Source organism: Euwallacea similis, chromosome 20 (assembly GCF_039881205.1).
Source record: "Euwallacea similis isolate ESF13 chromosome 20, ESF131.1, whole genome shotgun sequence".
NCBI classification, from domain to species: domain Eukaryota; kingdom Metazoa; phylum Arthropoda; class Insecta; order Coleoptera; family Curculionidae; genus Euwallacea; species Euwallacea similis.
The window spans coordinates 790371-807423 of record NC_089628.1 but is presented as its reverse complement, the minus strand read 5'-3'; the positions used below and the strand labels follow the sequence as shown (position 1 = coordinate 807423).

Below are 17053 nucleotides of genomic sequence, written 5' to 3'. Positions count from 1 at the left end.
CACCAAATTATATTCAATATAGAGAATTTCATAGGTCAAATATGTTCGTTGAATAAACCTGCACTAACATCGCATTTCTAAAAGAAAATAGTAAACGTTTAGTGTGCTTGATGTTAATCAGAGAAGACCAATGCATCTCGATCTCCAACAATAAAATATTGGACACCTTAGAGCAAATGCGGTACGAAAGAATACACAACTGTTACTTCTAAGAAAATATCCATTTAATTTTGACTTCAGTTTACCTCCCTAATACTTCATTAATTAACTAGAATTACGAAAGTCTAGACTTCCGCGAACTTTAGAAAATACGCGGTACCTAGATCAAAGTGAAGCTAGTGAGCCTGTGAGGCTTGTTAGTCTTCGTACTGTGAAAAATAAACTAAAATTTATATTAAATCGATATAAGTTGAATTTTCTGAAATTATGCATGCAAAATTGAAATCTCTAGTTTCCCTTCGCCATGAAAACCTCTGTAATATGAATGACCTCCCATTCTGTAGCAGGAGCCAGACTATAAACTCCCAAGATAATGGGCAAATTTCTCCTTTGAAGCCGGAATAAAGTAGTTCCCTTGCCGTTTACAGAACAGAAAATCCTAGTATCCTAAGCTAATTAACACTTTTTTGATGTTTTTTCTTTTCGCTACAAAGACTGCCGGGGAATTAAGTCAATAAATGTAATTATTTAAAAAAACGAATCCACTCTGTTTGTCGTTAGACCCAAATTTTTCAGTAACTCCAGATTTGAAATTAAAATTTAAAGCAAGAGATCTGCTTAATGCAATTAGCGAAAATATATAGGTAAATATTTTTAATAAAGAGTGGCATTTTGCAACAGTTGAAAGCACGTTTTAATGTTCCACTATGAAATTCAAACAAAGATTTCATTAGTTTTATGCGGGGAAACGGCCATTTGGAGGCAAACGCCAGCTAAATACGCAAACAATTTAGATTTAAATCTATGCTCATTTTAAAAATTGCCTTCTCTATAACCTAAAAGCATTGCTAAAATTTTAGCAAACCAACATTTTAGGGTATTATTATATTAATGGCTTTTGAGTTAGGTATAGCCCCAAGCTCATTAAATATTTCCTCTATTTAAAATTTCATTCTCCTAATGACAGTTTCACTTCGCGAAATCCGCAGCTTGAAAACTAAAATGCAAAATTGCCGCAAGTTTCCTTCAATTTAGTGTCTATGCACAACTTCTCCGCAGAATAACTTTGGTCAATCTTTAATGAGGCCAATTCATTTTAAATTACTAATGACGGTTGAAAGGAGTTTAATTTTGTAGGTTTAAATCCCAGAAATCCACCAGACTATATGGGAGTATTAATTAAGCTTCTGGTATTTTTGAAGCAAATATCTCGAGAACTATACTTTAAATCCCTTGTTTATAGCATTGCAATACCAGGACACAAGATATCGAAAAATTGTACGTCCGTACCTGCAGGAAAAATTGGGAGCTTAACTGTGCAAACACGATGTATTTGGTTTCCATTACAGTCAGTAATTTCGAAATATACAGTGTGTCAAGTAGATGGATCTATAAGGTTAAAATATAAAAAACGTGTGGAAAGAAAGTAGTATAGTTAGAGTGGTTCTGCCATCAAATGATCAAGTCACTAGAAGGGCTTTTCTACGCCTTAGAAATGGTGGCATTTGTTCAGGATGGTTCAAAATGGTGAGGCATCTTGGCGCTTTCTTCATGCTGATTAAAAAAATTAGAGAATTAGTGATAGCCAAAAAGGCAGAAGTTTGAATTTATGCCGCGTATCTGTCAAATTACGTTAACCATAGTCGTTCCTCATCTCAATCGTTTACTGGGTTATCAAGGTATCTGAGTTCATTATGTAACTAGTTACGAAATCAAAACCGTTGTTAAGAAATCGGGCTCTTCATTTGTCAAAATAAAGAAAAAAAAACGAAAATTTCCAACACGTGCTTGATTCTCCAAAACTGGCATCCTGCTTTAATCAATCAAGGCTCAATCCCTGAAAAGAATAATTCAAATCGACAATTGTTCACCCTTTACCTCCCTCACTCATTTCACCTATAGAGGGACACATCATATATTCTGCAACTCAAGAATCGGAAAAATCGCACATATATATCCGCCTTTGCCCCCCTACCCTCCCCAGGAGGCCAAATTGAGTGCTTAACTGTGCAAACACCACGTATTTGGTTTCCATTACAGGCCCGTAATGTAAAAATATGCAGTCTGCCACACAGAAACACTCTTTCGACTTCCATATGCACGCTTAATTTAACCGCTCCGAAACGTAATGGCAGTTCTTTCGACTTTAAGCTGCCTTGGGCCACAAATACCATACGACCATTAAGAGCGAATTTAAATCCAAATAAAGCTGTTTAATAATATATGGGCCATGTTCTACGAAGAAGCTGCGTGCCTTTGGCTCTAGAACCGACTCCAACAGCATGCTAAACAAGAAACTGCTGAGAAGAGTCTTGTTAGTTATTTATTTAGATGCGAACGCCTTCACTGTGTTGAATATGTAAATTACACCTAAAAAAGTGTAAAGTTTGTTTGCAATTTCAAGTGCAAATGGCTTGCGGTGGAAAGCAATGCCGAATCGGACAGAGAACTAGAAGCAATGCAAAGTAGTTTCAAAGTGTTGATTTCACAACTCCTTATTCCGTCCCGCTTTGTCCTGGTCTAATAGCCTACGAATATTTGCTATCTAAGTTTTCATTCCTGATAGAAATATATCAACTAGATCTTTTATGTCAGGACGTTGTTCTCGAACTCTAACTTAACTTCCAAGCTTCTTTTCAAAGAATCCGTCCAGAAGGCTCTGTCGCAAAATAGAAACTGATGTAAAAGCTTTTTTTCCGAAAAAAAGAACCTCTTTGGATAAGCATTTATCCAATATGAATGTAGATGACCAGAGGTGAGAGACATTTGTGCATTGGGCCAGTGAAGAGATGAACGAGGCCAGCTTAATGATAAAGCTCAAATAATGACAAGTGTGCCCGCTGGTAAAACTCAACAGAATAAAGCAACATGAATGGACCTGCTTTTAATCTCCAGTGGTGGTATTAACCTTCTGTTCTGCTATCTGTTTGTATACGTATTTTGGCCATTTTTTCCAGTTTAGACTTTACAAAAAATGCTTGAAATGATGTTGATGGGAAATAAATAGAAACTTCCCTTTAAGAAATATACAATACCACGCTACAGGTCACATATCTCCAAGAAATGTAGTTCTCGTATATCTTGCGATTAGAGCCGTATTTATTATCTGTGCTTGAGCACACTTACATAATACGATCTTAGGGAGATAATATTTTATTCAATCTTGTGCCTCTTCCATAATTTGGACCACCCTATTAGGACCTATTAGGAGCCAACCTCATTAAGGATGGACCAAAGTTGTTCTGCAAAGCAATTGTGCATAACCGTTAAACACTCGGAAATTTTAGTTTTGTATTTTAGCAGTAAAACTGCTCTTTCCGCGATGTTAAAGCGGTCATTAGAGGGATGGAACTTTGAAAAGAGTAAATATCTAATGTGGGTTAAGTTGCGGGCAAAAATAGAGCTGAGTAGCTTCAGTTTAATGGTGTATGTTGGTGTTAACTAATTTGAACTTACAATTATTTGTGGGAGCATCTAAAAAGGTAAATTTATCACTTTAAAATTTAATCTCTAAATGAAAACCACAAAGAAGAAAAAGGGCTAAGGAACATTTCTTTTCTTTAAATAATTACGAGTACCTATTGACTCAATTTTCCGGCCTCCTTTCCAAGGGAAAAACGAACACAAAAGCGTTAATTAGCTTACAATACAAGGGTTTTCCTGTCCTATAGACGTCAAGGGACCTACTTCTTTATTTCCGTCTTCAAACGGGAAATTCGCCCATTATCTTGCCAGTTTACAGTCTGGATCTTTTTATGGAATGAAAAGTTTGAACAGGAAGGGAAATTAGACGTTTCAATTATTGTGAGTTAGATGAATGATGTTGGGCAAATCCATCTAACGAACTCAGTCATCAACCTCAAAACGGTTTTAAATAGATCTTCTTGAAAAAGTTTGCTCATGGTCATTACGGGGCGCTAAAGAAGAAAAGGTGTACAAAATAGAGGTTTTCCTCTGATTAGAAAAGTTTTGAAGGCAACTTTCACGGGGGAACTTTCAATATTACTGAGCGTATTTTTTATGAGAGATAAATGGAACTAGCGATTTTAGAAGGTTTAGGTTGAGAGCTGGCCAATTTATCAGACTCAATATTGATCATTTATCAGTGTTTACGTCATATTCAAAAGTGCTGAAAGAGGAGTATCATAAGTCAATGGGTCCTCACTAGATTCTAGAATCACTATATAGTCTTACTATTGCCTTTCTAGTAGTGTAGTAAAGCACATTGGTACTCAAAACGTTACTCTCAAGTTAAAATGGTACGATGATTATTAATTAAATGAATTTCCCTCTCAATATTTGATTGTTTAGGAGTATCAAGGTGTGGTGATTGTAATAACAAGAAGTAGTATTTTCACAGAAGTTCAGGGCGACATCAGACGAGTTTTGGAAATTGGTGTCTGAAATTAAGGGCAAAGGCCTTATATTCAAATTTTTCCTTTATTTAGGAAAAACGACAGCTTTTCCTAAAAGCTGCAAGTAACGCTAATCATTTACAATGACAAAAATAGGGGTCTAAGGACAGACCTGAATGTACTATATTTTCCAAGTTCGCGTGACTGTCATACAGTTCTCGCACTTATCAAATGACCACAATAAAGCAAGCTGTTTTATTACCAAGTCTGGAAAGCGGCTGCTTACCTTTGCACACGAACGGACAAGATTATTATTCTAATTTATTATTAGGAATTTTAGGCCGGGGTAGAAAATTTATGGGGAATTCTGCTGTCTGGCTTATAAATAAATGATTCCTAGGAAAGTTCCTTGAACACGTGACTGGTTTTGTACAAAACGTTCATTCATGAGGGAGGGTATAGACTGGGACATTAATATTTTTAAGGCGGAATTAGCGCGATAGTAAAAAACGACCGTAAAGCAGAAACAAAACTTCTTAGCGAGCTGGGCGTATTCCCTGTGGTTATAAATTCTTCAGCTATAAAGATTCCCGTAATAAATTTTAGTGATAACTTTTCACGTTAGGTTTGTTCCGGAACACGAAATCTTTCTATTTATAAATTTATTTCCTCAAAGTTGTTTCTAATTTACTTTCGCTGTCTTCCATATGTTAACCCCTTGAAATACGCGAGCATTACATTTCAAGTCCTTGGAAAAATGCACAGATAAATGATGGAAAAATATTTCATAAGGAGTGTCTTATTCTGACCTTACTGTAAATTCCTTCGGGGAAGGATATAAGAGAAACTTAAATTTGTCTCAATGAAAACTTGTAAGATTGACGTTGTTCAAATTTTAGATATTTCATGTAACAAAAATACTGTATTATACACCAAGGCCGTGAAGTACATTATTATGACCCGAAAGCCAAGTTTGGAGACGAGAGGGTCTGAAGCATTTCACCGCGGAGCGCATACGCATATATCAGATTTTATAAAATTTCGACAAATTGCCTAAATTAAGCATAAATAAATCCTAAGCAGAAAAAACAAAACGTTTGAAACCATCACATACATCGTGATGTTTCATTTGACATGCATTTCCATGGCAGCCATAAATAAAACTGCAAGGGATGATGACGACATTGTGGCCGATTAACTCGCTAGGTAAATAATGGACTTTATGCATGTCATAATTAACCTGTTTTTCCGCCGTTTTTCAGAATGGTCGCAAAACATACTTCGCAGTCATTCAATACCTACAATAATTAGCATGTTAAATTGAGAAGTGGAAAAACTAGTTAACATGCAGTAAATAGATTTAGGACATTTGCAAATTTTTCTATCCAGTTCAGAGGTGTATGGAAAAATGAGTCTAATTAAAATGTTCCTTGAAGTTATATGTGGAAATAAATTGTGTAAAATGAATGTATGTTATTCCTCGAAAAGTTCTGGGTGTGTTAAAGTTTTAGCCCTCAGAACAACAGTTATTATCCTTAGTAGAAAAATTGTGTCATTAATAATTTATGACGTTTTCGAGATTGGGCGAATATAACAGCCAAATACTTTCTACGTGTATTAAATAACTTTATTCGATACCGCAAACTAGAATAAACAAGTATTGGCAGTCCAAGTCTGACCCATTCCTTTATGGACTCACCTATAAACTGATAGATCTCATAAAACCTCATATTTCGTACTTATTTCATAAATAAGTTTTAATAAAAAATCTATGTAAGCGAGAATTTGTAATAGTGTAGGTATTGCAATTAAATTGGTTGGCAAAAGACGACAAATTAACTGCCTGAGCTAAAACTAAATTAAAAAAGCAACTAAAAATGTCGTTTTCAATGGGCGCTTACTCCCGCTATTACTTGTTTCAGGATTATAATTTTTTATGCGATGTGCGCTGTTAAAAGGAGCATTTAATTGTTTCAGATTACGCAAAAGGTCAATTTTTTTAAGTCTAAACATAGACCCCCTCTTGCCGAAAAGCTTTTCTCAATTCTACCTAGTTCAATTAAAATTCAAATTACATTGCTTTTACAATAACGCCGTCGAGATTTTCTTGCCTATTTTTTTGCAAAAAAAAATTATTGTATTAAATCATAATTTAATATTAAAGTGTTTTAAATATTAATGAGAGAGTTGATGAAAACGTAAATAATTAGTTCAAGCTATCGCAAGGGAGTGTCTAAATTTTTTTTAACAGTTTTTTTAAGTTTTCATTGCCTTAAGAAAAAGATTGGTATAATACAGTCTCTCCGTAAATCGAATTCACAATACCCTGCCCACCTTGATATCAGCCCCAAAACTTTTTAAAACTGATTAAACCCTCAAGATAACTAATTAAAACCCTAATCCCATTTTCTGCAGGCATTACGCACGTTAGTCAAAGAAATTTTAAAAATGAACTGAGGAAACAAAAAGCCGGCTATTCAAAAAGTCGGGACCCTCATCACCCCGAAATATGGATAAGTCCGCGTGGGGCAGCCAACCCTTATACAGTGTCGTACAAAACCCTTTGACACCTACTGCTAATGCAAAAATAATGCGTTATTACATGGAAGGTAGGGATTATTCGGGGTGGGAAGGCTTGCGTGGTCACTCGATTTTACTGATACGAAACATAAAGTGGAATGATCGGTCATTCTCAGGGTTAATAACGTCGTGTGACATGAAATACAATCGACTTTTACACGAAACCCTGTTTGCTTTGTTCAATTCCACGCCGGTGAGAACGTACTTAAAATTTTATGGGTTTTTAGGGGTACATAGACTACTTTGTGTTATTCAAATGTTGAGTATGCGTGCGTTTAAGTGTAATTGCAAACAATCTTCGGAAAAGTTGGTAAAATATAGCGGAAGTCTCACTGCCGGGTGAATCGGTCGAGATAATAATATGCGGCCCGAATAGCTGTCAGAACTTAGAGAAATTTATGGAATCCGTTTTTAGCTGCGAAAGATATACAAAAAGCAAAAACGAGCTGTTTTACCTGATGAGAAAAGTTTACTATGGTTACAACTTAAAATGAAAAGTTTGAAAGTATTTCGAGAACTTTATTTCGTGGAACTTTTAATTTATTGTAGACGATTTTCGGCGGGATATCATTTTCATTGACTTTCTTTCTTTCGGGATAAAGATCGTTTAGTCCGCAAGAAGTTTGCTAATTGATGATTTACAAGGGCTTTAAGGAAATAATATTCTCGGTGGCATATATTTAAGATAATTGGAATTTTCCTTTTTACTCTATACAGGGTGACTTACCTTATACTAACACTCGATGGAAAACCTTATTTTGACTTATGACATGTGTTTGAGATACAGAAGATTAGTTTTTTACCAATTTCCATATATAGAACAAATGTCTCAAGAACTGTAAGGCTTAATGGAATATCTCTTTAAATTTGCGCCGTATGTTTAGGAAACACCCTGTATTATATGCTCCAAATTCTAAATCGCTTGTTCGGTGTATACGATTTGTCATCATTTGCATTTTCTCCTTGTCTCCGTTGCGAGTTTCGCCGCTTCGCAGTTCCGACCGGGAGACCCGAGCGTTCAAAGTTTTTCCTATTTTCACTCTTTTAATTTTCTTCAGAAGTTGATTTTTTCACATTAATTTCTTGTGTTTAGTCAATTATCAGGTAATTCCAGGTTTTGCGCATACGCAGCTGGAAATATCCATCGCTTCACAATCAGGGAAATATAAAAAAATCTGCAAAATGTTCCAACACGGCTGGCTGATCTCCTAATAGATGTCCCAGATGTACACGACTAAAATTAATTTTGAATGGCATAAAAAATGTTATGTGCATCTCGTAGGAAAATCGTATTCTCGGCCACTGATGCTTGATACAGTTGGCTGCACTTCATCTATCAGTTTATATCGTCGTCGGGGAATATGTTACTTTTCCTACTAGATACACAGTACAATATTTTATGATTCCATTTCCTCGACTTATTTAATCGGATTTGCTCCAATATTTTGCTTTAAACTGGCTTTTCGAAGCACCCACTCCAATTATATTTATTAACTTCCACATCTTTTCATCATACTTAAAAATATCGAAACCTTTTTATCTCCTTCCCTTTTAGAAAAGAGCTTATGAGAATTTTATGAAAATAAATTAAATTCCCTCTTTTAAGTTTAACTAGAAAGCACTAAATTTGCAATCATTTTGTTGCAGCCCTTCCGAATGAAGATCCCATAATCACAGGCATGGACGCACAGTACAATATAGGAGACGAAATCAACCTCAACTGCACCTCTGGTCGGAGTAGACCAGCTTCAGTTCTTCATTGGTACATCAACGAGCAACAGGTTTGTTTTTCGAAACGATCTTCAACAGTAAATAGAACTGGACAATTATTTGCAGATTCAGAAACCGGAGGCACTGATAAATTATCCAGAGGAACACCATGCAAAGGGCTTGGTAACTGCAACTTTAGGACTTAGGTTTAACCTTAGCAATCGCCATTTTCTGGGGGGATCCATGAAAATCAAATGCGTTGCTTCGATATTGCCAGTTTTCAGTGACGATAGTGAGACTGTAGTGCACAGCCTGCCTGTGAGGGATATGAGACATGCCCTTTTACTCGGTAAGCCAGATAAAAATCTTTCTCTCCAGGGTAATTATCAATATCCAATTAAAACTTCAACTTTTAGTCTAATTGGCAACCTCCGAAGTATTTTATTTAATGGCGTTTTTAATTGAGAAAGATCACTCCCGGGGAAGTTATTTCCAGAACTAGACTTCCTCATGTTTCGCAGAGCTTTCGTAAGTCCAGAGCTTTGCAATTACATCTAATTTATCTTCATACACTAGGAATGAGCGAGCAAATAATGTATAAGGTCGCCCTCGGCAGTTAATTTATTTGGGCATCAAGAATTCTAAAGCCTAAAGGATTATTTAATTCAAACATTAACGAGATTAAAAGAAAAGCGAAAGAGTAATTAAGTAAAGTTCAGTCTCGGAGTTTCGAGACACAATGCTCTTTTAGATAAGTCTGTTTATTTCGAATATTTTGAAGTGTTGTAAATTGAAGAGGTTGCTGGTAGTTCATTTAGTGTATTCATCCGGACGTTTTCAGTAGAATACAAACCTAAAATAATTTTCTAAGTTTGTGCAGTAAATCAATATAAAAGAAGATTTTTAAGATATAATTAAAGGCGATGAGGTAATCTCGGAGGTGACGATAGAAGTCGACTTCTCTGCCCCTCGACGAGAACTTAAGGAAGCAATAACTGTTAGTGTATTTTACCTGTAACGCAAGACTTTCATGAATGAGATGCCATGTTACATTATGTTTTTGATTATACTACTCTCAAGATAAAATAAATCTATACATAGTTCTACACGATCTCTAACAATTTTCGAGATATTTCCAATTTCGTGCTGACCAAAATTGAACCATTATTGTTTCCATTCACTTGACTGGAACGTTATACATTTTATGGATTTTCAATCCTTGAACGAGGCAACAAGTACAAAAACTATGAGGAAGAAACTAATAAGGACTTGAGGCTTTAATAGAAAGACCTCTATTTATTGACGAGTCCATATCTAAGGAAAATGGATATTTCAACTTTCGTTTTTGGGGCTTCTAAAGCGATTGATAGTTTATGGAATATCACTCACAATATCCACAAAAAACTTGAATTTTTTGTCTTTATTTCTTTCAGCTGCAATTTAATCAGATTTTTTCCAGTGAGTGGTGATTTCTACATTGTTAACCTTCTTACATACCCTGATCCAAGATATCAGAAATGTTCATAAGTGGCCAGCTGGTATTTGGATCGCTTCAACTTCCCATCTCCTACTATTTTCGAGATATCACTTGTAATCAGTGGATCCGAATAACCCTGTATCGCCTTTAATTATGTCCACCGCAGTTGTGGACGAACCATTAGGAAACGTGTAAAAAAAGCATATTGAATCACCGCGTAGTTGGCCTGAACGTATTTCTAGTTATTCTAAAAAAATCAACTTAATTTTATACCTATGAGTTTTGTTTGTTTCAGTAAAAAGTTCGTCATCCTCAAGCGTAGAAGCCACAACCCTACTTACCCTGCTGACTTTAAGTATAGTAATATTCCCCTCCCTCTGAATCTCCCACTGCCCTTCGGTACTATTTTCACTCATTGTGATTTCCTCGTAAGACTAAAATTTAAGTTAAAACCTAAAAGAAGTTTTAAAGGCAAATTCACAGTATCAAGGAAAATGATTCCAGGAACAAACAGAACTTTATTGTAAAGATGTAATATTTTTATATATTATTATTGTTATGTAACATTGTTTAGGTCCTTTTGATTGAATTAGTTTATATTGTCGACAATCTAGGAAAAGTCACCTGTAGCATACAATTTTAGTCCTAACTTTCCCCATCGAATGTATAAAAGTATAAAACTAGCAGGGCTTTTTCACTTAAGGTGTTTGCACTCTCGACTTTCATGTCCCATTAGCAAGTAAACTAGGTAAGTTAGTCGTTTTTTAAACAACAAAGCTGAATGTGAGATAACTTGTACATATAAATTCTGAATAACACATTGTAAATCTCTGATCCAGCAAGGACATTGTGATAGGGTAATTTATAGCTAATTAGGTTAATTTCGCTTCATTTGAGTTTCATATTATCTATGTGATTACTGACACTATAATTTGCCATTAAGTAAGCGATTAATTATAATGTATACATATCTATTATATTTAGAGAAAGAGGTATTTCAAATTTTTATGGGTGATATGTGTCTAAAATCTATAAGAAAACTCTACGCGCAATTCTCTCCCACTATAGATAAAATATCCATATACATTATTATATAGAATTTATTAAGCTTTATGCACCTGTATATAATATACAAACGGCATTTTAGACTAAAATGTAAACGAAAATGTTTTTTAGTTTTATTATATCGTTGTTTATGGGTTTTTCCACATCAGCGGACATTTTCTTGAAAATAAAGGTGTGATGTGCATTAAAATTCACAGTGTGTTTTATTTCTTCTTTGTGTTCATTTGAGAGTTCACTCTAGAGATCATAAAATTGCCGAAATAATAATAAAAATGTAGCTCCTTTCGTAGAAATAATATTTGAGGAAAGGTTGTGTATTCACGTAAACAGTTATGAAAAGTATAGATTTGTGTAATAAGATTCCTACTTTAAACTGCGCCAGAAGCCGTAATTTCCAGGGCTTAACGAAAGTGTAGTGGATTTTCCAAAAAAGTTTTGAACATAAAATCTGGGATACCATGTATATCACGTATATTAGAAGGCACTGAAGGACACAAAATAAATATATTAATATATGGCCAAATCAAAAATTTCTAATCATGCGATCCAAATCTTGCTTCAGAACAAAGCAAATCAATAATTTCTCCGCCTTGCCTTGGAAATTAGTCATTATACGACGTTCTCCAAAATGCTCTTATCAAACTCCAATTATCCTGACATAGCGCTGACTCAAAAAGCCCCCCAGACCTCTGTGCATATGCAAAGCAGCTTATTTCCCATACAGTTCCGGAGTGGCTACTAATTTGGCCCATATCCGGCATGCATTTGAACCCTCCATTGTCAAATCACTTGTCATTAACTCGAGGCCGACCACAAACAACATAATCAGATGTAGCATATTAGTTCGTTGATTAATGCTCTTAATTACGAGCCTCTCTGGATTCAAGGATAATTTACCTTGACGATTTTGCTGCTCCTTCGAACAACAACTCGTTTGTTTTCATTAGAAATCTGTAGCTGAATATGATACGGAGACATGGTGCATAAGGAGGGCATGAATATTTCAGAGAAACGATTCAGCAATCCCCGTTAACTGACATTTCCACATGTAGCTGTTAAATGCGCTGATAGTCGGCTCAATATTCCGTGGGGAATATGGGTTAAATTAGAAACTACGTTCGCAGTCTGGCATCCTAAATTCAGTGATATGTGACTTGCATGGCACTGAATCGGGAATTCGTTAATATGCTCCTATTAAATTACCACCTCTGCATTATCGATATGGTCAAATACGACTCGTGCGGCAACTTTGTTGCAAACCTAATTTTGCTGAATAATCGACCGCGGTTTAAAAAATAGTCATTAATCTTAAGTTTAAACTCGAAAATCAAATACCACTGGGATGCAAATTACACATTATACTCGTCTGAAACATGAACCTTATTGTCGTTTCCGACGGCGTGCATTTGAAATTTAAAGCGACCGCCGCCAAGAGATTATAAATTATACATCGTAATAGACGCAAAGTCAAATAATTACAATATATATACATGTTGTAATTAAAGAACTTTGCCCTCATCCCCTGAACGAGTAGGAATTAATGTAATTTTCGTATTCTCCACTCTCTGTGTTATACGCTTCGAAATTAATTAAAATTTTGCTTTATGTTTAATACATGAAATTTAGTGGATATTGTAGAGAATGGAAGTTTCTTATGAATTCAGTCGAAATCTGAATGAATTATATACCAGAGTGACGTAAAATGTGGGTACGAAATTTAATTATTTGAATCAGATAATTTTGACCTTTATGTTCGTCTTATGGATTTTCGGGTGATAATAACAGTATTGTATGTTTCTCGCGACCTTTATTATTTATTTAATTGAGCTTTGGCGGTTTAAAGGAAAATAAAAATTGGGATTTCTGGTTAGATCGATATTCCGCTTTAATTTAAAAGCGTACCCGAGGCTGAAAATGCACAAAATGCTGAACAAAAATTGATAAGCTACAAATTTTGGAAACCGCAAAAACCATAAGTGAAACCCACATAAAAGCAGTCCGTGGATTGAGCACACTTGCCCTATGAGGAGCTTCCTATGTATAATAATACCTATTACAATTCAGTAGGCATCAATATCCCAGAAATTATTCATGCTTTTTTACGAAGCGAGGAACTTCACTTAAAATAAAAAACCATGAATGATTTCTGAAAAATTGACGCCCACCGAATTGTAACTTGTAGATTATATATAGGGTCTAGGGTAAGATTGCTCAATCCCCGGAAAATTTTAACGTAAATTTAACTTTTCCGATTTTTAAAATTTGTAATTTGCGAATTCTTAAATATTGATGGTTATATATTGATTGCCTCTTTATTAGATGTTTAATGATAGTTCCGTATTTTACATCGTTTGTCTTGTTAGCCCTGCGAAAGCTTTTAAATAAAAACGAAACCTCAAACTAACGATAAATCCCGTTTTTATTGCCTTCCACACCGACAATAAGCGATTAAATAGCGATATTAATAATAGCAAAATGAGCTGGGGTCCACAGCGGCTGCTACAACAGCAACAACAAAAAAAGATAAATTTTAGATATTACTAGGTGAGTGAGATTTAAACACCATTGAATTCGAGGAAGGGTTGTTGATCAGATGAAGAAAAAAATCATACATTACAAAATAGAAATATTAAATTTTAAAGTACTCTGAGAAAAAGTACGAACCGACTTCATCATGGCGTTAGCAACAACTTCAACAGTAACCGTAACAGCAGCAACAATATAAAGTCATATAATTTAATATTTAGTGAAAAGTAATGAAACATATTTACATATTCGAATTGAATTAGAACGTTATATGAATGAATTCCAGGAAACGAATTAAAGCAAAATGAATTTTTACGTAATAATAGCACGTGCGTAATAGAAAAATGAGGTAATTTATTAGGCACAATCGTTATTGGAAAACCTTAGCTGGTAATAGGGGTAAACATGCAATGTGCCTCATGGAAACTGGGTCGAATAATTTTCCTTTGTTTTCCTTTTTGTGAATGTATGAAGCGAATTGCTTTTAACAGCAAAGTAAAATTATCTTTCAAAGCGACGAGGGATGGGAGTTTTCTAATACCGAATTGTAATCAACGTAATTAGGGCCTGAACATCCAATTAATATTCGAAGCTATTAAATCATGCTCGTCAACAAATTATATTGAGATATCACTGTAATGGAAGCTCATTTAGCGATATTAATACCAAATTAACCCATTGGACCATTAGACATGGCAGTAATGTGGTTTTGATTTGAAAATAAATTTAATGGAAACTTCTTTTTTTTTAAGTTTGAACCTTATTCTAAAAAACAATTTCTAACAAGTATGACCAGCAGTTTCGAAGCACAAACTACCGCTGAAAACTAGGCAGCAGTGCGGTTGCAAATGGGTATTCGCTAACCGTGTTGTTACAGTTACAGAGATAAAGTTATCTAAGCAGTGAAGTGGTCACTTGCAACTTCGGACTAAACCTATTTTCAAGTTGGCTCCAGGAAACCCTTGTGTGTGATGTGTATGTTTCGTGGCGGAAAGGAAATTAAATTAAGTTTAAAGTTTGCGGTTAGCGAGGAGTTAGGGTGAGCCGCTGCATAATGAGGGGGTCAGATGCAATTGAGGCAGTGTAAGGCTGTTGAGGTTTGATTAGAATGAATGGGTCCAGTATGGGGGGGGGGGGACTATTGTAAAATAATTTATTAATTTCTTATGTATTGAAAAATATTAAATATATGATAACATTGAAACATAGTGCTTTATTATGTTATGCTAATATATGTAAATTTTTACCCACCTAATCGATACTGGAGGCGTCAATATTTTTAAAGTTTCTGTTCAGCCCTTTTTTAAACTTCACAATATTGAGTCAAATCTGCATCATTGCGTGCAGAAAATTGGTAAAAATTTCCGCAGAAATAAGAAACCCGCAAATTTAACACCAATGAAAAATTATCGTGTAAACTGATTTAATTCGTTCAAGGAGAATAATTTCAAGCCCCAAGTGGAATGCGATAGAACAGTACGCAGACCCTCCAGGATGTGCTGAATTTTATTTTAACACCCTTATTTTATGGTTCATAGATTCTTTCAAACATTCATTTGAGCGCACATACCAGATGGAGAGGCTCCTTTTTTATTTTGAAATGTTTTTACATAAGTGTTTTTTACTATGGTAAGTAGGTATCGAAAGGAATTTTCTTTTATACATTAAGGTCATAAATATAGAACTTCAATCCTCACAATATAATATATCTCATTTGAACACATATGAAGTAAAGATTATTGTTATTATGGTGTCGGGCAGAGTAGATAATTCACAGCTTGTTGTCCTCGCTGGTAAGTTACATCCAATAGATGGGACAAAGCCATTTGAAGACAAGGTCAAGCAATTTGAAGCTAATTTGAGACGTATTACGTGGAAAAGGTTTTCTCAATTTTATAGTGGCTTTGGTGACTGCATCACTAATAGACGAGCCAAAGTTTAGTCCAAAGGGCAAATCCACGACTAAGTTAAAAACCCACAGTCCGTAATCTAGCTTATGTCACCATTCACCTCCAATTTTGTGGCTATCTCCATTATTATTATTATTGTTATTATTACTGTTATTAGTTGTCAATGTTTCTATTTTTATCGCGAGTGCCTGATTATTGTTCCTGCTTTTGTATACTTTATGACGAGAGTTGTTCTGATTGAACCGCTGTGTCTATTAAATAAGCGATCTTCGATGTTTTGTTCTGGCATACAATGTTGGAGTCATTATGGATGATTGTCTTTCATGTATAAATTCCTAGGTCACAATTTAGTTTATACTGTTTGTTGTCTAATACCACTTCTAGCAAACACGAATAATATGATAAATAATTAAATAAAATAAAGTCAGTTAAAGCTAACGAAACAATTTAAGAATCTAAAGTGATAAACTTTAATTACAATCGAAGGCCATATCATACCTTTTCAGAATTTTCTTTTCCTGCTGATTTCGAACCTTACAGGCTGAGCTTACACACCGTTTTTCTCTGTTCTCTCGGTCATTTTTGTGAAAAAGCAACTATAAATTAGAAACCTTAACATATTTCCCGATCAAAAATGGCGACAAACGAGATGAGGACACTTAATCCAAAAAGACGATTTATTGAGTTGATTTTGTACCTCACAAGATCGATAATCAAGGCACGACAAAAGATAAGATAAGGAAAAGAACGCACCAAGATTTAACGGGATCTGCTCTGCGAGTTCCGGAACCGGTCTAGAATTTGAGAAAAAGTCTGTTCAGTTCATAAATCAGAAGCAAAAGAGCATAAGAAAAAGCGAGGAGCCGCCGAGAAGCTACGGAGAAGAAGTAGGAAGTTTAAGTGTCGCTTGTCCAGGAAAAATTCCCAACAAATAAAATTCAATCACCAACCGACTAGTGAGCTAATTCGATTCATCTAACATGATCTAACCCAAACGAAACATTTTTCCCTTTTACTAAGCGACTCGACGAAGTCGAAAATGGGCCTATTTCCCCCCAGGTAACACTCTACTATTTAAAATATTTGCAAATTTAATGTTTTTTGTTCAACATTTTAAAGGCGACTAAATCATTTAAGCCCTTCAATAAGATTTCGTTTCAGGAAACTTTTAAAGAAATTTTTCCTACGAGATTGTATAACAACCTTCTACATAGAAATTCACATTTAGATTTCAAGACCAACAGAATATATGAGGCCCTTACCAACATATC

At 35.0% G+C, this 17053-nt stretch overlaps 1 protein-coding gene across 1 annotated transcript in view; it reads left to right on the top strand.

The window, feature by feature from the left end:
• LOC136415681 (junctional adhesion molecule 2A-like) overlaps positions 1-11540 on the top strand; it is a 68701-nt gene extending 57161 nt beyond the window's left edge. The window contains exons 5-7 of the mRNA XM_066400391.1: positions 8742-8875; positions 8931-9153; positions 10577-11540. Coding sequence (XP_066256488.1) covers positions 8742-8875; positions 8931-9153; positions 10577-10662 — 443 coding nt within the window. The 3' untranslated portion in view covers positions 10663-11540. The remainder of the gene's footprint in view (positions 1-8741; positions 8876-8930; positions 9154-10576) is intronic.
• The last annotated feature ends 5513 nt before the right edge of the window (positions 11541-17053 follow it).